The 23,859-nt window shown below is 41.5% G+C and overlaps 1 protein-coding gene across 1 annotated transcript; it reads left to right on the plus strand.

Annotated features, from left to right (window-relative positions):
- Positions 1–2,789: 2,789 nt before the first annotated feature.
- LOC119301098 (flowering time control protein FCA-like) lies at positions 2,790–12,668 on the plus strand. Its single transcript, XM_037577993.1, has 18 exons — positions 2,790–3,318; positions 4,155–4,225; positions 4,715–4,793; positions 7,055–7,137; positions 7,221–7,272; positions 7,721–7,788; positions 7,924–7,990; positions 8,074–8,153; positions 8,229–8,293; positions 8,424–8,486; positions 9,974–10,133; positions 10,201–10,278; positions 10,377–10,913; positions 11,097–11,273; positions 11,348–11,548; positions 11,740–11,799; positions 11,889–11,933; positions 12,318–12,668. Exons 1-17 carry the CDS (start codon positions 2,973–2,975, stop codon positions 11,925–11,927), a joined length of 2,226 nt encoding a protein of 741 aa, XP_037433890.1. The 5' UTR covers positions 2,790–2,972; the 3' UTR covers positions 11,928–11,933; positions 12,318–12,668.
- The last annotated feature ends 11,191 nt before the right edge of the window (positions 12,669–23,859 follow it).

Genomic DNA, 23,859 nt, shown 5'->3' on the forward strand with positions numbered 1-23,859 from the left:
ATCGATTTCTCTTATTAGTGAAATTTGTTTTAGGAAACAAATAACAGACACGTCACAACTTTCCTCCCAATAAATAGTTTCTTAACATTTGTAAATTTTCCTAATCAGACAAGTCACAAACGGGCAGGTACTGATATCACGTTACCAAACAATAAAACCCAATTTGCATAGAAAATCAGTTCAAAAATCCCAACTTTCCTAAATTTTTACCTTTCCTTGATAACAACCAATCTCTACTCCTAATGGAGCAGTTGGTAGTCTCCACCGGTCAATTTTCGTCCCACCTATCATGGTTTTTTTTCGTCCCACCTTCGCTGGTTTTTTTCCGTAGATTTTTTTATGATTGCCCTCTCACCCCTTTTGCATTTGGATGTCAAAGCTTTGTGGGTTGTTTATTTCAGTTCTGCGACTACTTCTCTTATGGATCTTAAGAGAACTCGAGGGATATCGTTTCGAACAAAGTTGGTCACTTGTTTCTCCAGAAATTACGCTATTGCATAGTATCATACCCGCTGCAAAGGAACGAAAGTAGTATGGTAGTATAAATAAATAAGGTTGTATCATTTTCCTTTTTATCCGTTTGATAATTATGATAGAATTATTGCATGAAGTTGTGTGCGCATACAATATGTAACCAAATGTGGATTATAATAGATTCAAGCCTTGCTTCTTCACGTGGAAGCAAGTCTTCATCTTCTTAAGGGATTATCCGCTACAGTGCCTAGGAAATTCAGAGGACGTTTTTAATGGTCTGTTAACTAAAGCGATGGTCATCCAAAAATATATTTGAAGTTGATACTAACCATAATAAGTGCATAACAAGCCTACATGTTGTCTACATTTTTGCAGATCTCGCTATCCTTGTTTAACTCAATGGAATCAGATAATTTAATCGTGTTCCCTAACAAGTCCTTGTAGATGTGCACCTTCCCCCTCTGACCATCTCCTCAGGGTCTCTCTCTAATCCTAGAGCCAGGCAACAAGAATGGTTGGTTTTAAGAACAACATGTATCTATTTATTCATTATTGATTTATTGTTTCCGGGGAATTGTTTTGCCCCTAATCATATCATTGTTACTCTACGTGCATTAGATTATGAGTATGACAATGAAGAATTTTATGTAAATGCTAATGGTTGACTACCACATTACAATGCTAGGCCTGCCTGAGTTTTGAGGACCCTTCTACTTTCCATTCCACAAGAAAAATAACACACAAATTTATCACACAGTAGATACATTAGCGCACAGTAGATATAGTAGATATTGTTCCAACGAGTGCCTGTCCCTGGGCGTGGCGAAATCCTGCCCACGGCACTGCTTCCATGTATCACATTTTGTATTCTACTTTCTTTACCTGAATGATGCACAATCCAAGCAGATTTACCTTAATTGTGTTTAATTTGTTTAATTGCAGATTTACGTATTTATTTAGTCTTGGCCATGTATAATTTTGTGCACGATGTTTGGAATGGTACTTATTGACAACTTCCGGCAACTTTGTTTACTATGTACAATGCCAATTACATGGCACGAATGTTGATTCTCATAACACGATTTTTGGTGCACTTCTCACCTATATACCGAGAATAAAATTGGAGACAACATCCATGAGAATTGCATAATCTAGTTTACGAATTACTGAGATAATTGCTTGTGTCTTCACTCTTTACACTATGCATAGAATGATAAATTATAACATTTCTTGGACATTTGAATCATAAGTTGATTGGCCCAGGAGCTTTGCCGACGTATCGAGGATGAAGTCGGATTGCGGAAGCTCTCCGAGGCCAAAGCCCAAAGGGTTGGCTGATATCTGGAGATAGTTTCATTTCAACTATATGTGGGTTGTTTTCCTTTCCGCGACATTATGGTTGCCCGCCAGGTGTAGTCGTCGTCTTTGTAACCGCGGCATGGCCGCCCGACTCTATGTAATGTCTATTTGTTCTTCTAATACATCAGCATGCAAACCTTCTAATACATCTTCTAATAAAAAAGTTGATTTATGGTATTTGGATTGCTACCAGAATGTCTTTTCTATGCATGTGATTTCTCACATATGGTTATAATATTTATGAAGACGTGCATTACAAGCGCACTTGGAAGCGGGCCCGTGACCCGCGCCGGACAGCGCCGACGCCAACCCGGGCCACCTCATCCGCGTATTCTTGGAGCTGTGGCTGGCCGATTTACATGAAATTAATCCTCTCAGTTGTGGTGGCAAAAATAATACACATAATCCATATTGTTATGCACTAGCGTGTGTGTGAAATAGATGGATTATGGTCCCGTACCCAATAAAATGAATATGTGTGTGTGTTAGAGAGAGAGAGAGGGAGAGGGGGAGAGAGAGTGAGGAAGAAGGAGGGAGGGTGTGTGTGTGAGGATTTGATGGTAAAAAAGGTCGCCAATGTCATAATATTGAACTTTTAAAGTTAATGTGGCCTCGTTACGACGCACGGGCGTTCTTCTAGTCACGTTAATTATGAAGAGTATCATTTTTTAGATGATTGGATGATGTTGCTGTAATTGTAATTATGAAGCGTATCATTTTTTAAGAGAAGGATCAGGATTAATTATGAATGATAGTTTATGGTAATATGATTTCCACGGCGACGCATATGCATCATCTAGTTTCCATTTCCCCTAAAAAAAATCCATCTACGTAGTTTCCATAGTTTTTTTCTTTTGAGATGGTAGTTTCCATAGGTTGATATATAAATCAGCTCTATATAAATAGCCCCATTGAGTTGGGAAAGATGCCCCGAAATTACGTTGTCCGTTGATAGAAACGAAACGGGTACGCCGGGGCAGACTGCCGTCGGTCGCCCATCGGATCCAATCTGATCCTCACGGCCATTGGCACTTGACGAGGCGGAGTTGAAATTCCATACGGCCTCTCTCTTCGCCTTCGCCTGCCCCCTCTCGTGCTCGCGAGCCGCGTCAAAACCCTAGCCACCTTCTGCCCACCACATGCACCGCGGCAGCGACCGCTCCGGCGACCCCTCCGGCCCCGCGGGCGGCGCTCGCAGCGGCGCGGACGGCAGATTCGCACGCGGACCCTCACGCTGGTCCGGCGGCGGCGGGGGTAGCCCCCCGCCCCACCGCTCCTCCCGCGGCGGGAGCAGCGACGGCGGCGGAGGCGGAGGCGGGAGGTTCCATCCGTACCGTGCGCCGTCTGAATACGTTGTTGGCGGTGGTGGAACTGGAGGGTACAGAGGCGGCGGCGGCGGCGGCGACTTTGGTGAGACGGCCGGTGGAGCGAGGAGCCGCTACGGAGGCGGTGGCAGCGGCGGCGGAGGCCGTGGAGACTACTCAGGTTTGGTCCAGAGTCTTGGCTTCTGCGCTTTGGTGTTTTCTAGGTTTTGCTGTGCTGTGCTGCCTCTAGATGTGGAATTTTAGCTTGTGTACGCACGGGAAAAGGTTTTGGGCTTTTGGTCCGCTGAGGAATAGGTTTTGAAGTTGTTCTTCCGTGACCACTGGAAGATTTTACACCAAATTCAATCAATTGTTGTTAACTTGCCGTAGCTGAACAGTCAATGTTGGGATGTGACAAACCGGGCCACCATGTATGGTGCTAGCATGTATACCATGTTGGCAAGACCACCCACCTTTTTGCATGAAGGATGAGCTTATACTGGTTTTAGATGTACATGCTGTAGTTTGCCATGGTAGACGGGGGATTACATTCTTTGCCCCACTTTACTAGGGTTTGATGATTTGTCCAGGTTGTCTCAATGGCTGGTGGTCCCCCCCCCCCTTCTCAGGGGACGCGGGGGGTGGGGTGGGGGTGGCAAATTTTATTGTGGTTAAATCATATAATGGTATGGCCTACGAGCCTATCTTGTGATGAAGCTTCAGATAAGTTATTGTAATAGGCAGCTTCAGCTAGGTCATATTTTTTTTATCCAGATGTTGACCTTCAGTCATAACCGTTGAGCTGAATGATATGTTTTCCCTCCTAGTAAGCAGTTCATGTACCAATTTGAACCCATCCAGTTTTTATTCAACCAGTAATCAATGTCTGTAGAACTTATGTTTGTTAGCTGATTGTACTGTTTTATCTCATTGAGCTTTAGTGGAGAAATAGTTGAGTTTGTTTTGCACCCTTTCATGAGCTAGTTAATTGATATTCATGTGGAAAACTTCCTGCAGATCATGATAACAAAAGTGGTTATGTTAAACTTTTTGTTGGATCAGTTCCAAGAACAGCAAATGAAGATGATGTGAGTACAACTTCCATATTAGTATCTGCCAATTTGTACCTGCAGATTTGTTAGTACGTCTACTTTACATAATCTCAGAACTTGGAAGGATGCTTTGTTGTACATTAACTTCGTTTTTTTTATCATGGCTTATTGCTATTCATGAAACCATGCCAATGTTTATATAAATTGGAAGTCCTATAAGTTAGCTAGGTGGTAAAAGGGCATTTTCTGTGTTAAGAAAATCTACATTTTAAAGAGAGCTAGCGTAAAATTTAGCTATCTTATCTGCATAACTCATTTTTTTTACAAAGTTGCATCTTCTCAGTTACAAGCTCACAAAGTTGAAAATTAAAGTAGCTCAGCAGTTCATATATTTTTCTTTCTTTTCTTGTTGGCATCCTTTTGATCAGTATTTGTTCTCTTGTTGTGTGTGCTTTTTTTTCCTTCTGAGAATCAACAAATATGTTGTATTTGTTTGTTTGTGAAAGTCCACTCTACTGTTTTCAGGTTCGACCTTTATTCGAGGATCATGGAGATGTTCTTGAAGTTGCTTTGATCAGGGATAGGAAAACTGGTGAACAACAAGGTGAGCCATAAGTATATTTTTCTTATATTATCAATATACCAGTATCGCTTTCTTTTCAGGTTCTGAGAGTATTAGGAGCAACAAGGTTGCGTCTTCTCTCAGTTAGATTTGGCGGTTGTTGAATTTTGTTTCCTGCGCTTCCGTTCTGTTTCTTCGTCTGGGTTAATAGAAGGCAAGAAAGGAAGCAGCTAACTCTTGGCTGGTTACTGTAATCTAACTAGGCTCCACCCTGCTGCTACATAAGGTAGCAGATTTGGACAAACAACTTTGTTCAGGTCATAGCAATCTTGTGCTTGTTGCCACGTTCAATGTAGTATGACCAGAAATAACTATGGTGATGTGTTACTGTTGCATCTATTTGTTTTGAATGCGATGCAAAAGGCCAGAGGACCTCCTAATGAATTAAGATTAACTTTTCATTCTTTCCCTTCCATGGTTTCAGATTTCTTTTATACACTTCTTATCATGAGTTGCACTGTATGGAATCCCTGGTTGAATCTCTTAATGTGGTTGCCTGGGGTTGGATGATGCTGTGTGGTGTTGTTCTGAGTTGAGTGATCTAAATTGATGTGATATTGTTCGTTTTATGTGGGATATGATGGTTGCATGTTTAATCTGGAACTGTGCTTTGATGGACAATATTACACTGTTGTTCAGTTCAACTATACATGGTCGCCATGTGAGTGATGCCAAACGCTTGGTTGCTCTGAACAAAACGTATCTCATGAGTTCAGGTTATTTGATTGGCGACGCTGTGTCTCAAAGCAGTTTTGGATGTTTGTGTGTGACAATGATAAATTCTCGATCCACTCAGTAGGGATCATATATTCAAAAGAATGGCGTTGCTGGGCTCGGCGACTGTGATTGTGGCACTTCACACCTATTTGAATTATGAAACACATTATATCCATAGGAACATTAACTGCTGTATGATTGACTTGTTCTGGTAGGATTTAATGGTGTGATTTTTGCCCTGTACGTTCGAGTTGATGGCACTGTTGGTATTATTTCTGATACCACTTAAGTGTGACATCTCTTTTGATGGTTCTGGCATTCTTGTTCTTACTATCTTGGTTATTTTTCTTCTGTACCATTGCATGATGCTGACATTGACATACCAAAAAGTTATCTTCGTTGCGTGTGTTATTGAGATCTCCCTGGCGTAATTTATGTATATGTAATTCACGTGGAGTCTTCCAACCCATACTGTTGGACTCACAGATTCATGCTGCATGTAACTGTTGCATTCTATATCAGCCATGCAGATGAGATGAATGCTATGGCCTATGTGAAAGCCCTTGCACTTGACCTGTGGTCATTGTGATTTCTTGGAAATGATTGGTGAAGCATGTGCTCTTAATTGGAGCTGAATCTCAGTTCTAGACCGTTTTAACTCGTCATATGTGCATATACGGGTTAGATCAACAGTTGAGCTGTTGGAGTTGTATATGGATGAGCGAAATGATGCAGCCTGATCTATATGATACTGTTGATGCCTTTTGTTTATCATGTATGATTTCGTTGAGACCTTGAGTGTGGCTGTTATGAGTACACTAGTCTGCTCAGCGCACTGCAGCATATCTTTGGGGCAACCATACTATTAGTGTTCAGCATGTAGTGCTATATTTGAGGCTCTCTGTTGTGACAGGGTCTTTCTATCGTTGATGGATCTGTCTACACGATGATGCACAATTTCTGTGCATAAAATATTGTAATTAGGGTGGAGTGCTGGTTGGTTATACATGGTGCTTTATGCGAAACCTACATGTCTCTTGTAGTGCAAATAATTTGCTTTGCGTTTTGTTCTTGTACTCTGGTGATGACTGTAATGTTTCATTGTGGGATCCAGTTTGTCTCCACTGAATTTCTAGTGGAACTTGCAGTCAGCTGGAGCATTGTAAATTTTTTATTTCATGTCTCATATATTAGCTACACTTGAAATTGTGCTTGGTGTTGCAGAGTGCAGCCCAATTGATAATTTGACATGTCTGCACGCCATTCTATTCTTTTTCCTATTGAGGGTTTTGATGGTTGTTTTGTTTATTGACTTATATGCCCCTGGATATTGGAGGAAGTGGTGGAAGTTGTTTTTTCTTGATCAATATATCATTGAACTTTATTACCTGTTTGGAACTTACCTCCTTGTTTCCTTCACTTCGCCAACTCCACTATGTTTTGTATTGCATGCACATTATATGAAGTTGAACTACACAGAAAATTTCAATGCCTTGTGATGAAATTCCATATGCTTGCATTTGCAGGCTGTTGTTTTGTTAAATATGCTACTTCTGAAGAGGCTGAGAGAGCCATCAGAGCTCTGCATAACCAGTGCACTATTCCTGGGGTAACTTTTATTTTTTGTTAGCCATCTGTTTAATGTGAATCTTTTGTCTGTGAATTATTGACTATATGCGTCTGTTCTATCAGGCGATGGGCCCTGTTCAGGTTAGATATGCTGATGGTGAAAAGGAGCGTCATGGTAATACTTCAAGTACCTCTGTTACCTTTTTAGCTTGCCTATCACTGGCCAGTTTATGCTTTGTTTTTTGCGGGTCGTTTATGCTTTGTCATTGCCTCGCAATTATTCTCTCCAAAGTATCACTGGGTACTGAGTTTGTTTGCTGTGAATTCTTAACATAGTTAATCGGCACTGGAAAATTGATATAATGATATGCCTTAATACATTTAGATGCCTTTTTCTTACAGCAGTCTTCTCATGTTCCTGTTTTCTTCACTTGTTCAACATCCACAGATTTGTCCTATTGTAACAAATAGTACTGCACTTCTAAGAACCTTAATTTTTATTATTCTGAGTTCGGCAAAATAAAAATATCATGAGAACTAAGTTATGCTTGACCTGTAATTATTCAGATATTTTTTGATGTACTTATTGGATGATTAATTGTTTTCCTCAACTGATTTGCTAGGGTCTATTGAGCACAAATTGTTTGTTGCATCACTGAATAAGCAAGCAACTGCAAAGGAGATTGAAGAGGTAAGGGACTTGCTCAGTAGTTTTCTTTGTTTGTAAGAATATTGTGCTTGGAGAAACTTGTCATCTATCTGTAACCATTGATAATTTAGCAACTGCATATTAAATTATATCTGTGTTCTATATTCTTCTTTATAGATTTTTGCTCCTTTTGGTCATGTGGAAGATGTTTACATTATGAAAGATGGCATGAGGCAGAGCCGAGGTTTGTTAGATTCATTTTCTCACTTCATTTCTTCTATGCACTTCTGTTCCAACTTATGTCATGACATGTGTAACAACTTGCAGGCTGTGGTTTTGTCAAATTCTCATCAAAAGAACCTGCACTTGCAGCCATGAATTCTCTTAGTGGGACTTACATAATGAGGGTAACTATTTTTGCCAGGCTGATTAGTAGTTCTGCTTTTGCCTCAGAATGCTTACTGTATCTGTTATGCTGTTAGGGGTGCGAGCAACCATTAATAGTTCGATTTGCTGATCCGAAGAGGCCTAGACCTGGAGAATCAAGGTGGTTAAGAGCATGATTTTTTTGCTTATATTCTAACTCTGCACTAGTTTAGTGGCATGGTAGCATGGTACTACGTTAGACAAGTGCTATCATCCCCATCACTGCTCTCTGATTTATCTTGTTTGGTTAGGGGTGGCCCTGCATTCGGAGGTCCTGGTGTCAGTTCTCGATCTGATGCAGCACTAGTTATCAGGTTCTTTTTCCTCTTTTTTGAGCTATTCAATTTATATACGGCAGAAGAATTGATTGGTAGAATTTGAAACAAATACAGATTGGGCTTAATCTAAATCTCTGTGGAATTGAACGTGGTTGGATTTTTTTTACAAACACCAATCGTAAATATGCCAGGTTCAACTAATGTACCAGCACCCTATATGTAAGGGAGGTTTGCAATCCTATGTACTATGTTGATTAGCAAGTAATATACAAATACTACATAAGATATATCACCAGAGTAGCGCACTTATGAAGTGCTATAATGTAAATGGGACAACTGACTGAAATGATGTCTGGTCCTTAGTTTGGATATCTACTGATATCCCACGTGCCTGTTGAGGTGCTCACTGACTCGTTATCAAGAGTGGGTTATCTGTCAAGTCTAATCCTCTTGAGGACAACCCGACATCTCCTCGATCACCATGACCTGCTCTTTTCTCAGATGGTGCTCCACAACCACCTCAAAAAAGCGCTCTGGCGTTGTCACAAGCTTCTTGAAGAAATCACAAGAACCTCTCTTTTACCTAAGCAAAGCCCAGTGTAATTTTTCTTTCCTTTTGGCTTCGGCCTGTACTGGTTATTTTCTTCTCCTCTGCTAATAGATACGACAGCTTTCCTGTCAATTTTTCGAAAAAATAGCCAACCGGCCAACCCGTCTAGAAGGGGTGGCCATCAAGAGTACCAATCTCTCGGACTTTGGCTTGAACATGATCAACGCCGATAGCTCAAATTGATGCAACAAAGGCAATTGCAATGCACACCCAATGCACCAACTCTTCCCTCACCTCACGTTCCACAACTTATACACTAGCGGACTTTGGTGGATTTGTTCGCATGCTTCAGGCCGGGCTTGGGCCTGCCCTGGGTATGATTAGGTCTAATCATGGCCATCCTTGAGTTTCACTATGAACATCGTCTTGGTCATTACTCGATCTTCTCTTGAACCTGACCTTCATCATATTTGGTTCACTTGTATGATTGTATCTTTGATCCTTTGAAGTTCATCCCTATGTTTTTTCTTGACACAAGTTGTCCCCCCTCTTGAACTTGTTAATCTTGATGCATATCTTTATTTGATGACATTCATCCTGGAAAATCCATCCAATATCCTTCATGCATCACCTGTGAAAACCTCATACACAACGTAACAAAACTGTTTGTCCACAGTAATTTTCATTATTACCGAAACCACACTTAGAGGATAGTTATACTTCCCAATTGCCAAAAGCATTAAACAAACAATATATATATTTTCAGCAAATTCAAAAAAGAATTGCATGAATTAATGATATGTATGGATAGATACAATGTAATACTTTGGATAACAAATAGTTTGATGCTATAGAAGTTTCAGTTCATGTTTTCTCTTTGTCTGACGCTCAAGTATAGCCTGTTATACTAAGCATACTCCTATTGCTAGTTCTAAACCATTCTACTCACTGGTAATTATTTTTTTGTACTTAGGCCGACTGCCAATCTTGATGAGCAAATAGGTCGACACATGCCTCCTGACAGTTGGCGCCCTTCAAGCCCAAGCTCAATGGCACCTCATCAGTTTAATAACTTTGGGTCTGACAATTCTATGGGCCTGATGGGCGGCCCTGTTACATCAGCAGCAGATAATGTATGGTACAAGCTAAGCCTTTACTAGTGTTACTTTTTCATAGTCTACTTACCTTTGATCATTGCAGGTTACTTTTCGGCCTCAGATGTTTCATGGGAATGGTTCTTTGTCAAGTCAGACAGCTGTGCCGACATCATCTCATATGGTACTGGCATATTAGGACTTCTGATGTTTGTGAATTGACTTTGATCTTTTGTTTCCCGCGCCTGGTCGTCAATGGTCTTGACGCCTTTTACTTTGTAGGGCATAAATCCTTCCTTGTCACAAGGGCATCATCTAGGTGGGCCACAGATCTCGCCCTTGCAAAAGCCAACTGGCCAACCGCAGAATTTCCCTGTACAGTTGCAGAATGCTCAGCAAGGGCAGCTTCATGCCTCACAATCCTTGGGGCCTGGTTCTTTTGGCCAGAATATACCAACTATGCAATTACCTGGCCAGCTCCCTGTGTCACAACCGTTGACGCAGCAAAATGCTTCTGCAGGCGCTCTACAGGCGCCTTCAGCTGTACAGTCCAATCCCATGCAAGCTGTTCCTGGACAACAGCAACTTCCTTCGAATGTAACACCGCAAATGCTGCAGCAGCCTGTCCAGCAGATGCTGTCACAAGCACCACAGTTGCTACTCCAACAGCAGCAGGCAGCTATACAGTCCAGTTATCAATCTTCACAGCAGACGATTTTTCAGCTTCAGCAACAGCTGCAGCTACTGCAGCAGCAGCAGCAGCACCAGCAGCAACCTAACTTAAATCAGCAGCCACATACGCAAGTTCCTAAGCAACAGGTAATTCCTCTATTACCATGAGAAAGTGTTTTTCTTAATCACTCTGCACAATTCCTTCTGTTTTGGCTTCCTTTCCTTGCCATAATTTATGTTCTCTGGTCTGTGTTGTATTATGCATTTACATTTGACACAAGTTCAAAGTTTTTGTGTACTGTTATTCACTGTTTCAGTTTGGGTTTGCAGGGACAGCCGGTGCAATCTAATACCCCTGGTGCTCCGGCTGCCATGATGACGACAAAAATAAATGCAATTCCACAGCAGGTCAATTCGCCTGCAGTTTCTTTAACTTGCAATTGGACCGAACATACCTCACCGGAAGGTTTTAAATATTACTACAATAGCATAACTCGAGAGAGTAAGGTGAATACTTCATCACATATCATCTTGAAATTAAAATATTGGGAATTTGATTCTTATGAGCTATTATGTTGCAGTGGGAGAAGCCTGAAGAATATATACTGTATGAGCAGCAGCAGCAGCACCAGAAACTTATTTTACTTCAACAGCACCAACAAAAGCTTGTTGCGCAGCAACTTCAGTCACCTCCTCAGGCTCAAACTATTCCGCCTATGCAATCTATGCAACACCATCCCCAGTCACAGCAAGGACATAACCAAATGCAGATGAAACAGCAGGTGCCCATTTTTTTAGCTGTAAGAGGTTTTATATTTATATAAATACTGCTCTGGTGCATTGCATTATCCTCACAGCACTTTATAATAACAATGTATGGCATCGTTGCAGTCTCCCATCGTTTGCCTTGTTGTTACTAAAGCCGAGTCTAAATTATGATATCTGAAGTTTGAAATTTCAAAAACTTCTACAGGATTTGAATTATAATCAGTTACAGGCAACTGGCACGATTGATCCCAGTAGGATTCAGCAGGTAATATATTGCATTATTTAGACCTCACAATATCTTTGCATTGGTTAAGAACATGAGTTGACATAATTTATCTTGGTGACTTCATGTAGGGAATTCAAGCTGCTCAAGAGCGTTCTTGGAAAAGTTGACTGCAGGTGAGCAATAAACCTATGTTTCTTTACTGTTTGTGACCGTACCTTAGTTTGGAACTTGTGAAGTATTCACGTGGTAAGCTAATTGCTTTCTTTGCAAAATGCTGATGTGAATATAACCACTTGAATACCTGATTTGATGTTCTGTATGAAAAATGCTGCCATATAATGTAATTGGCGGTCATTAAAGTTGTGATTTACAAAGATTCTTCGTTTTACCCATGTTTACAATGAATGTTGGCATGTTATGTAAGGAAAATAAATTTTAGCTCTTTCATTCCATTTTTTTGAATTTTGTTCTTGGGAGGATATTATGGTGAAGCAATGGGATTGCTTTATTTGCAACCTCGGGCATGTACATGTTTCGCTGACTTTCTACCATTTTAGGTGGACGAATGATGTGTCAGCCAAGACTCCAGTCTCAGGAATGTGCTCCAGCAAAACCTGCCGCTTCCGTCTGTGACAGTGTTTTTTGCCTTCGCGCGGATGGCCATGTTGACTCTTGCGGTCATTGTAACTCTGAATTTAGCTTAGATTAGTGCCTAGATTGTAGATCCTATGTGTGTAAAATGTTTGCAGTCTAGGCCTTGTATCACTGTAACATTGCCGATTAGAATGGCAGCTGTGAATCGCTGTAACATTCCGTGTTTTTATTTACCTTTTTTATGGCCAGAATTGATGTCCTCATATGCATCAGCATTGCTATTTTTTATTTTTTACCTGGATGTTGGTGCTGTTCTTCGTAAGAATTTAGATCGCTTCATTTGCCCAGCAGTGGTACCTCCTAACCCGGGGCCAAACCGGCAACTTCGGAAACTTCTGTACTCTCTGAACCACCGGAAGTCAAGGTTATGGCACGATCGTTAATCAGATCTTGTTTCTCGTGGGCAGACAGGGCATTTGGAAAGGGAAAGGTCTGAAAAAACCTTACTCCAAGTCTGTAGAGAACCTTGTCCTCTAAATCCCTGAAATTAGCGCACTGTTATATTGCTATCAGATATATGTTTATGTTTTAGCTCAAGGCTCAAATGACAATTCAATACCCTTTACAGATGCAGAGCAGGCTTAATACCCATTACAGATGCTGAGCAGGCTTACATAGCCGTGCGGGCAATCACACGACGACGAGTCATTGAGCCGTCAGATTGCTAGAGCCAGTGGCGGTGCCAGGATCAAAACCTTATGTCAAGTTTCTCTAATGAAGTTTTTTTAGATAATTAACATGAACAAAAAGGATCATACTTTATTAAGAAAATATTTATGATAGTGGTCTTGCGATCATGCATATTTTTATATGTATGCGTCAGTACTAATAGGTTGGAATACATCTGCTTTATAACATAAGTAATGAGACAATGATACTAGAAATCACCATCTATTCTATTGCGCAAATCAGACTGAAGACATGCTATCCATTTACCAAATTGAAGATCTGGCAAAAACAAGATACTGCTAAGAAAATATGGCCAAGAAAAACAACATATATTCTTAGTAAGGAACAATCTCTTACTTTCTAATATTGCTCGTGAGATAAAAAAATTGGAAAATAACTGGAGAAGCTGAGAAGAAAGACACAACTTAATTATATACAAAAAAGGGGAAACCGGGGAAGGGCACCGTCCGAGTGTTAGACTGGAAGTTGACCAATGATGGACGATGCGTCAGACGTCGCTCATGGCTCACGGTGACCGTGCTTGGCGCACAAACCAAGATTGCATCTTAGTTTTCTATTTTTGGAGAGGCAGAAGAGGCAGACACCGGCCAAAACTGAAAAAGTGGAGAAGCCTAATAACTAGGGAGGGAGAATCACGTGGTTTGTGGATCGATCGATCAAGTTATTATTCCCTTCGTAAATTAATATAAAAGCATTTAGATCACTACTTTATAGTAATTTAAACACTCTTATATTAATTTACGGAGGGAGTACTAGTTTAGTACTACTACTTCCTTTGCTCCTAGTATTTGACCAGCCAAACATTACACAAATTTGATGACCGGTGGGCCTATGTAGTCTCTAGCATTTGTTCAGCCGGTGGGTATACATATTTTTTTACTTGCCAAATTGCCGTTGTGGCTTCGCCACTGCCCAGAGCGATCACTCCAACTTGATCGTCCGATAACTGAATCTCGTCGAGAGAAGTGCATATTTCAACTCTTAATTTTTGCCCTAGTCTAATTTACAACCCCGAACTCCAATATCATCTAAATTACAACCCCCAACTCTCAAAACTGGCCAGGATTCAACCCTCCCCTCTATGTTAACCGGTTTTGACCTGGTTGACCGGTTTTGACAAGTCAACAGGTCCAGTCAGCATGCCACATCAGCAAAAAATGCAAAATTTCCAAGGAAACAACCTGTAAAATCGAAGAAAATCCAGGAAAAGAAATAAGAAATCCAATTTCCAAAAAACACGGAAAATAAAAAAACGAATTTCCAAAAAAAATCCAGAAAAAACCCAAAAGCTCAAATTCCAGAAAAAAAAATCATTTTTTATTTTCCCTAGCTTTTTTCGCGAACAATTTTTTCGGAATTTTGCCTTTTTATATTTTTTCCCTGATCTTATAGATTTTTATTTACTTTTTCTTGAAATTTTGAAAAAAATTCTGACGTGGCATGCTGATTGGACCCGTTGACTAGTCAAAACTGGTCACCCCAGGTCAAAACCGGTCAACAGGGAGGGGAGGGTGGAATCCTGACCGGTTTTGAGACTTGGGGGTTGTAATTTAGACGGTATTAAAGTTCAGGGTTGTAAATTAGACTAGGGCAAGAGTTCAGGGTTGAAATATGCACTTCTCTCAATCTCGTCAGGTGAGTTAACTGAAGATGAACGCGCCCGACAATGCCTCCCCAAAAAACAAACCTGTCCTTAAGGAGATGAAGCTGGATTAAACCATGCTTCTACCATAGATTTGAAGAATGTTGGCGATGCCTTCTTGATGAAGTCCGTGTCTTCCCAGCTGGCGTCGTTAGTGACGGCATCCTGGACTAAGGGGTACTAACCTGTACGGCCCACAGTCCACGGGTCGGGCTTATAACCCGAAGATCACTAAAAGGAAGGACTACCGAAGCTATGAACCTTGGCGCGATCAAGATGGAAACCTTCGAAGGCTTGGCGTACACTTCAAGGATTGCTCTATAGCCGCCATATTGGAAACCGATCATATGTATAACCTAGATACCCCCGGTGCATACATAAGCCGAGGGGTTTAGTATTTATAGGCACGATTACCAGGCTTAGGGTTTAGAACACAATCATACGATCTCGAGATAGATCATCTTGTACTCTGTACTCCATCACATCAAGATGATCAAAGCAGGACGTAGGGTTTTACCTCTTCGATAGGGCTCAAACCTGTGTAAACATCGTCTTCCTTCTTATCATGTTGCTATTGTTTCTAGACTAACAGCTCAGGACTCTTACTCAAGATATGCCGGTTTTAGCACAGACAATCAGGAGGTAAATTAGCCCATTGCACGTGCCATTGAATCACATGTAGGTTGTGGCGAGGAATTTGCCATTTTTCTAAGACCAGAACAGGCTCGGTTTTGATGAATCCATCAGAGCCCACCAATGGAAGGTCCTCACAAGGTACTGCCCTGGGGTCAATGTTTTTTTTTCAATTAGTTGACGTGAAACACTGGATGAATCTGGGAAGTTGCAGGTAGCAAGAGTTTATAAGCGACGTTGCCCACTTTCGCAAGCACATGGAAAGGCCATAGAACCTGCTCCGCAGTTTGACATGTGTACGCAAGACAAATGCATTCAGACGGTAGGGTTTCATCTTCACGTAAGCCATATCACCTGTTGGGAAATGTTGCATGGAAAACACAAAATTTTCTATGCACACGCAAGATCTATCCATGGAGATGCATATCTACGAGAGGGGAGAGCATCTTCATACCCTTGAAGATCGCTAAGCGGAAGCGTTTATCAACGCGGTTGATGTAGTCGTACACCTTCACAATCCGTCCCGATCAAGTACCGAACATACGAGACCTCCGCGTTCAGCACACGTTCAGCTCGATGACGTCCTCGCCTTCTTGATCCAGCAAGAGGGGCGAAGTAGTAGCTGAGTTCCGGCAGCACGACGGCGTGGTGTCGGTTGGTGATGAAGAACAATCTCCGCAGGGCTTCACCAAGCACTACATAAACTAGATGAAGGATAAACTAGAGGGACGGGGTTGTCGGCACACGGCTTGGTGAATCTTGATCTGTCTTGGGTGCTAGCCCTACCTCTCTATTTATATGTTGAGCCCTGGGGTGGAAACTTGGAGTAAAAGCCTCCTCAAAGTCGGTTTTGCCCGAAAGGTAAGAGTCCTTCTCGGACTACAGGGCTAGACGCCAGGGTTCCCGACGTCTATCGCCCAGACGCCAGGGTTCCTGGCGTCTGGCCCCTGGCCTCCGAAAAACTTCCTTTGCACTTTCCAAAACCCTCGTGGGCTTTACCCCTTGGCCCAAATAAAGTGTTCTCGTGCCCAAACATTTCGGGAAACATCCAAAACCCCTTCTGGTGAATTCCGGAACCCTTCCGAAGACCAAACACCATTATCCCATATATCAATCTTTACCTCTGGACCATTCCAGAGCTCCTCGTCATGTCTGTGATCTCATCTGGGACTCTGAACAACATTCGGTCACCAACATACATAACACATATAATACTATATCGTCAATGAACATTAAGCGTGCGGACCCCACGGATCCGAGAACTATGCAGACATGACCGGGACACCTCTCCGGTCAATAACCAATAGCGGAATCTGGATGCCCATATTGGCTCCTATATTCTACGAAGATCTTTATTGGTCGAACCTTATGACAACATACGTAATTCCCTTTGTCCATCGGTATGTTACTTGCCCGAGATTCGATCATCGGTATCTTCATACCTAGTTCAATCTCGTTATCGGCAAGTCTCTTTACTCGTTCCGTAATACATCATCCTGCAACCAACTCACTAGTCACTTTGCTTGCAAGGCTTCTTATGATGTGTATTACTGGGAGGGCCTAGAGATACCACTCCGATACTCGGAGTGACAAATCCTAATCTCGATATATGCCAACTCAATAAACACCTTCAGAGATACCTGTAGAGCATCTTTATGATCACCCAATTACGTTGTGACGTTTGATGGCACACAAGGTATTCCTCCGGTATCTGGGAGTTGCATAATATCATAGTCGAAGGAATATGTATTTGACATGAAGAAAGCAATAGCAATAAACTGAACGATCAATATGCTAAGCTAACGGATGGGTCTTGTCCATCACATCATTCTCCTAATGATGTGATCCCATTATCAAATGACAACACATGTCCATGGTTAGGAAACCTTAACCATCTTTGATCAATGAGCTAGTCTAGTAGAGGCTTACTAGGGACACACTATTTGTTTATGTATTCACACATGTATTTAAGTTTCCGATCAATACAATTGTAGCATGAATAATAAACCTTTATCATGAATAAGGAAATATAAAATAACAACTTTATTATTGCCTCTAGGGAAAATTTCCTTCACTCTCCCACTTGCACTAGAGTCAATAATCTAGATTACATTGTAATGAATCTAACACCCATGGAGTCTTGGTGCTGATCATGTTTTGCTCATGGAATAGGCTTAGTCAACGGGTCTGCTACATTCAGATCCGTATGTATTTTGCAAACTTTTATGTCTATTGGGGAACGCAGTATTTCAATTTTTTTCCTACGATCACACAAGATCTATCTAGGAGATGCATAGCAACGAGAGGGGAGAGTGTGTCTACGTACCCTCGTAGACCGAAAACAGAAGCGTTTAGTAACGTGGTTGATGTAGTCGAACGTCTTCGTGATCCAACCGATCAAGTACCGAACGCACGACACCTCGGCGATATGCACATGTTCAGCTCGGTGACGTCCCTCGTACTCTTGATCCAGCTGAGGCCGAGGGTGAGTTACGTCAGCACGACGGCGTGTTGATGGTGATGATGAAGTTACCGACGCAGGGCTTCGCCTAAGCACTACGATAATATGGCCGAGGTGTAAAACTATGGAGGGGGGCACCACACATGGCTAAAGATCAACTTGTGTCTCTATGGGGTGCCCCCTCCCCCATATATAAAGGAGGGGAGGAGGAGGAGGGCCGGCCACAAGGGGCGTGCCCAAGGGGGGGAATCCTAATCCTAGTAGGAGTAGGTTTCCCCCTTTCCTAGTCCAAGTAGGAGAAGAAGGAAGGAGAGGAAGAAGAGAAGGAAAGGGCCCCCCCTAGCCCTAGTCCAATTCGGTTTGGGCCAGGGGGGCAGACCTTGGACTGCCTCCTCTCTTCCACCATTAGGCCCATGAGGCCCAATAACTTCTCGGGGGGGGGGGGGGTCCGGTAACCCCCGGTACTCCAAAACTTATCCGAAACGACCTGAACCATTCCGGTGTCCGAATGTAGCCTTCCAATATATGAATCTTTATGTCTCGACCATTTCGAGACTCCTCGTCATGTCCGTGATCACACCCGGGACTCCGAACAACCTTTGGTACATCAAATCATATAACTCATAATACATATCGTCATCGAACAAGCGCGCGCACCCTACGGGTTCGAGAACTATGTAGGCATGATCGAGACACATCTCCGGTCAATAACCAATAGTGGAACCTGGATGCTCATATTGGTTCCTACATATTCTACGAAGATCTTTATCAGTCAAACCGCATAAGAACATATGTTGTTCCCTTTGTCATCGGTATGTTACTTGCCCGAGATTCGATTGTCGGTATCATCATACCTAGTTCAATCTCATTACCGGCAAGTCTCTTTACTCGTTTCGTAATGCATCATCCCGCAACTAACTCATTATTGCAAGGCTTATAGTGATGTGCATTACCGAGAGGGCCCAGAGATACCTCTCCAACAATCGGAGTGACAAATCCTAATCTCGATCTATGCCAACTCAACAAACACCATCGGAGACACCTGTAGAGCATCTTTATAATCACCCAGTTACGTTGTGATGTTTGATAGCACACTAAGTGTTCCTCCGGTATTCGGGAGTTGCATAATCTCATAGTCATAGGAACATGTATAAGTCATGAAGAAAGCAATAGCAATAAACTAAACGATCATAGTGCTAAGCTAACGGATGGGTCTAGTCCATCACATCATTCTCTAATGATGTGATCACGTTCATCAAATGACAACACATGTCTATGGCTAGGAAACTTAACCATCTTTGATTAACGAGCTAGTCAAGTAGAGGCATACTAGGGACACTCTGTTTGTCTATGTATTCACACATGTACTAAGTTTCCGGTTAATACGATTCTAGTATGAATAATAAACATTTATCATGATATAAGGAAATATAAATAACAATTTTATTATTGCCTCTAGGGCATATTTCCTTCAGTCTCCCACTTGCACTAGAGTCAATAATCTAGATTATACAGTAATGATTCTAACACCCATGGAGTCTTGGTGTTGATCATGTTTTGCTCGTGAGAGAGGCTTAGTCAACGGGTCAGCAACATTCAGATCCGTATGTATCTTGCAAATCTCTATGTGTCCCTCCTTGACTTGATCGCGGATGGAATTGAAGCATCTCTTGATGTGCTTGGTTTTCTTGTGAAATCTGGATTCCTTTGCCAAGGCAATTGCACCAATATTGTCACAAAAGATTTTCATTGGACCCGATGCACTAGGTATTACACCTAGATCGGATATGAACTCCTTCATCTAGACTCCTTCATTTGCTGCTTCCGAAGCAGCTATGTATTCTGCTTCACACGTAGATCCCGCCATGACGCTATGCTTAGAACTGCACCAACTGATAGCTCCACCATTCAATAAAAATATGTATCCGGTTTGTGACTTAGATTCATCCAGATCAGTGTCAAAGCTTGCATCGGCGTAACTGTTTACGACGAGCTCTTTGTCACCTCCATAAACAAAAAACATACCTTAGTCCTTTTCAGGTATTTTAGGATGTTCCTGACCGCCGTCCAGTGATTCACTCCATGATTACTTTGGTACCTCCCTACTAAACTAATAGCAAGGCACACATCAGGTCTGGTACACAACATTGCATACATGATATAACCTATGGCTGAGGCATAGGGAATGACTTTCATTTTCTCTCTATCTTCTGCAGTGGTCGGGCATTGAGTCTGACTCAACTTCACACCTTGTAACACAGGCAAGAACCTTTTCTTTGCTTGATCCATTTTGAACTTCTTCAAAACTTTATCAAGGTGTGCTTTTTCAAAGTCCAATTAAGCGTCTTGATCTATATCTATATATCTTGATGCCCAATATATAAGCAGCTTCACCGAGGTCTTTCATTGAAAAATTCTTATTCAAGTATCCTTTTATGCTATTCAGAAATTCAGTATCATTTCTGATGAACAATATGTCATCCACATATAATATTAGAAATGCTATAGAGCTCCCACTCAGTTTCTTGTAAATATAGGCTTGTCCAAAAGTCTGTATAAAACCATATGCTTTGATCACCCTATCAAAGCGTATATGCCAACTCCGAGATGCTTGCACCAGTCCATAAATGGATCGCTGGAGCGTGCACACTTTGTTAGCACCTTTTGGATCGACAAAACCTTCTGGTTGCATCATATAAAACTCTTCTTTAAGATATCCATTAAGGAATGCGTTTTGACATCCATTTGCCAAATTTCATAATAAGAAAATCTGGCAATTTCTAACATGATTCAGACGGACTTAAGCACCGCTACGGGTGAGAAGATCTCATCGTAGTCAAGTCCTTGAACTTGTCAAAAACATTTTGCAACAAGTCGAGCTTTGTAGACAGTAACATTACCGTCAGCGTTAGTCTTCTTCTTGAAGATCCATTTATTCTCTATGGCTTGCCGATCATCGGACAAGTCAACCAAAGTCCACACTTTGTTCTCATACATGGATCCCATCTCAGATTTCATGGCCTCAAGCCATTTCACAGAATCTGGGCTCATCATCGCTTCCTCATAGTTTGTAGGTTCGTCAAGGTCAAGTAACATGACCTCCAGAACAGGATTACCGTACCCTCTGGTGCGGATCTTACTCTGGTTGACCTACGAGGTTCGGTAGTAACTTGATCAGAAGTTTCATGATCATCATCATTAGCTTCCTCACTAATTGGTGTAGGAATCACTGGAACTGATTTATGTGATGAACTACTTTCCAATAAGGGAGCAGGTACAATTACCTCATCAAGTTCTACTTTCCTCCCACTCACTTCTTTCGAGAGAAACTCCTTCTCTAGAAAGGATCCATTCTTAGCAACAAATATCTTGCCTTCGGATCTGTCATAGAAGGTGTACCTAACAGTCTCCTTTGGGTATCCTATGAAGACACATTTCTCCGATTCGGGTTCAAGCTTATCAGGTTGAAGCTTTTTCACATAAGCATCGCAACTCCAAACTTTAAGAAACGACAACTTGGGTTTCTTGCCAAACCATAGTTCATATGGTGTCGTCTCAACGGATTTTGATGGTGCCCTATTTAACGTGAATGCCGCCGTCTCTAAAGCATAACCCCAAAAGGATAGCGGTAAATCAGTAAGAGACATCATAGATCGCACGATATCTAATAAAATGCGGTTACGACGTTCGGACACACCATTACGCTGTGGTGTTCCAGGTGGCGTGAGTTGCGAAACTATTCCACATTGTTTCAAATGAAGACCAAACTCATAACTCAAATATTCACCTCCACGATCAGATCGTAGAAACTTAATTTTCTTGTTACGATGATTTTCCACTTCACTCTGAAATTCTTTGAACTTTTCAAATGATTTAGACTTATGTTTCATTAAATAGATATACCCGTATATGCTCAAATCATCTGTGAAGGTCAGAAAATTATGATACCTGCCACGAGCATGAACACTCATCGGACCGCATACATCAGTATGTATTATTTCCAATTAGTGTTCCGGAGAACGGAGTCTTAGTCATCTAGCCCACGAGGCATGGTTCGTAAGCATCAAGTGATTCCAAAAGCCCATCAACATGGAGTTTCTTCAAGCGCTTTAAACCAATATGACCTAAATGGCAGGGCCACAAATAAGTTGCACTAGTTGCACTATCATTATTAAACTTATATCTTTTGGCGTCAATACTATGAATATGTGTATCACTACTATCGAGATTCAATAAAAATAGACCAATCATCAAGGGTGCATGACCATAAAAGATATTACTCATATAAATAGAACAACCATTATTCTCTGATTTAAATGAATAACCGTATCGCATCAAACAAGATCCAGATATAATGTTCATGCTTAACACTGGCATCAAATAACAATTATTCAGGTCTAAAACTAATCCAAAAGGTAGATGTAGAGGTAGCGTGCCGACCGCGATCACATCGACTTTGGAACCATTTCCCACGCGCATTGTCACCTCGTCCTTAGCCAATCTTCGCTTAATCATAGCCCCTATTTCGAGTTGCAAATATGAGAAACAGAACCAGTATCAAATACCCAGGCGCTACTATGAACATTAGTAAGGTACACATCAATAATATGTATATCAAATATACCTTTCACTTTGCCATCCTTCTTATCCGCCAAACACTTGGGGCAATTCCGCTTCCAGTGACCAGTCCCTTTGTAGTAGAAGCACTCAGACTCAGGCTTAGGTCCAGACTTGGGCTTCTTCACTTGAGCAACAACTTGCTTGCCGTTCTTCTTGAAGTTCCCCTTCTTCCCTTTGCCCTTTTTCTTGAAACTAGTGGTCTTGTTAACCATCAACACTTGATGCTCCTTCTTGATTTCTACCTCCGCAGCCTTTAGCATTGCGAAGAGCTCGAGAATTGTCTTATCCATCCCTTGCATATTATAGTTCATCATGAAGCTTTTGTAGCTTGGTGGCAGTGATTGAAGACCTCTGTCAATGACACTATCATCATGAAGGTTAACTCCCAGTTGAGTCAGGTGGTTGTGATACCCAGACATTCTGAGTATATGTTCACTGACAAAAATATTCTCCTCCATCTTGCAGCTATAGAACTTATTGGAGACATCATATCTCTCAATCCGGGCATTTGCTTGAAATATTAACTTCAACTCCTGGAACATCTCATATGCTCCATGACATTCAAAACGTCATTGAAGTCCCGATTCTAAGCCGTAAAGCATGGCACACTGAACTATCGAGTAGTCATCAACTTTGCTTTGCCAGACGTTCATAACATCTGGTGTTTCTCCTGCAGCGGGCTTTGCACCTAGCGGTGCTTCCAGGACGTAATTCTTATGTGCAGCAGTGAGGATAATCCTCAAGTTACGGACCCAGTCTGTGTAGTTGCTACCATCATCTTTCAACTTAGCTTTCTCTAGGAACGCATTAAAATTTAAAGGAACGGTAGCACGGGCCATTTATCTAAAATAACATAGACATGCAAAATACTATCAGGTACTAAGTTCATGATAAATTAAAGATCAATTAATCATATTACTTAAGAACTCCCACTTAGATAGACATCCCTCTAGTCATCTAAATGATCACGTGATCCATATCAACTAAACCATGTCCGATCATCATGTGATATGGAGAAGTTTTCAATGGTGAACATCACTATGTTGATCATATCTACTATTGAAGGAAATATGCCCTAGAGGCAATAATAAAGTTGTTATTTATATTTCCTTATATCACGATAAATGTTTATTATTCGTGCTAGAATTCTATTAACCGGAAACTTAGTACATGTGTGAATACATAGACAAACAGAGTGTCCCTAGTATGCCTCTACTTGACTAGCTCGTTAATCAAAGATGGTTAAGTTTCCTAGCCATGGACATGTGTTGTCATTTGATGAACGGGATCGCATCATTAGAGAATGATGTGATGGACAAGACCCATCCGTTAGCTTAGCATAATGATCATTTAGTTTTATTGCTACTGCTTTCTTCATGACTTATACATGTTCCTCTGA

The sequence above is a fragment of the Triticum dicoccoides genome, chromosome 5A (assembly GCF_002162155.2).
Source record: "Triticum dicoccoides isolate Atlit2015 ecotype Zavitan chromosome 5A, WEW_v2.0, whole genome shotgun sequence".
NCBI classification, from domain to species: domain Eukaryota; kingdom Viridiplantae; phylum Streptophyta; class Magnoliopsida; order Poales; family Poaceae; genus Triticum; species Triticum dicoccoides.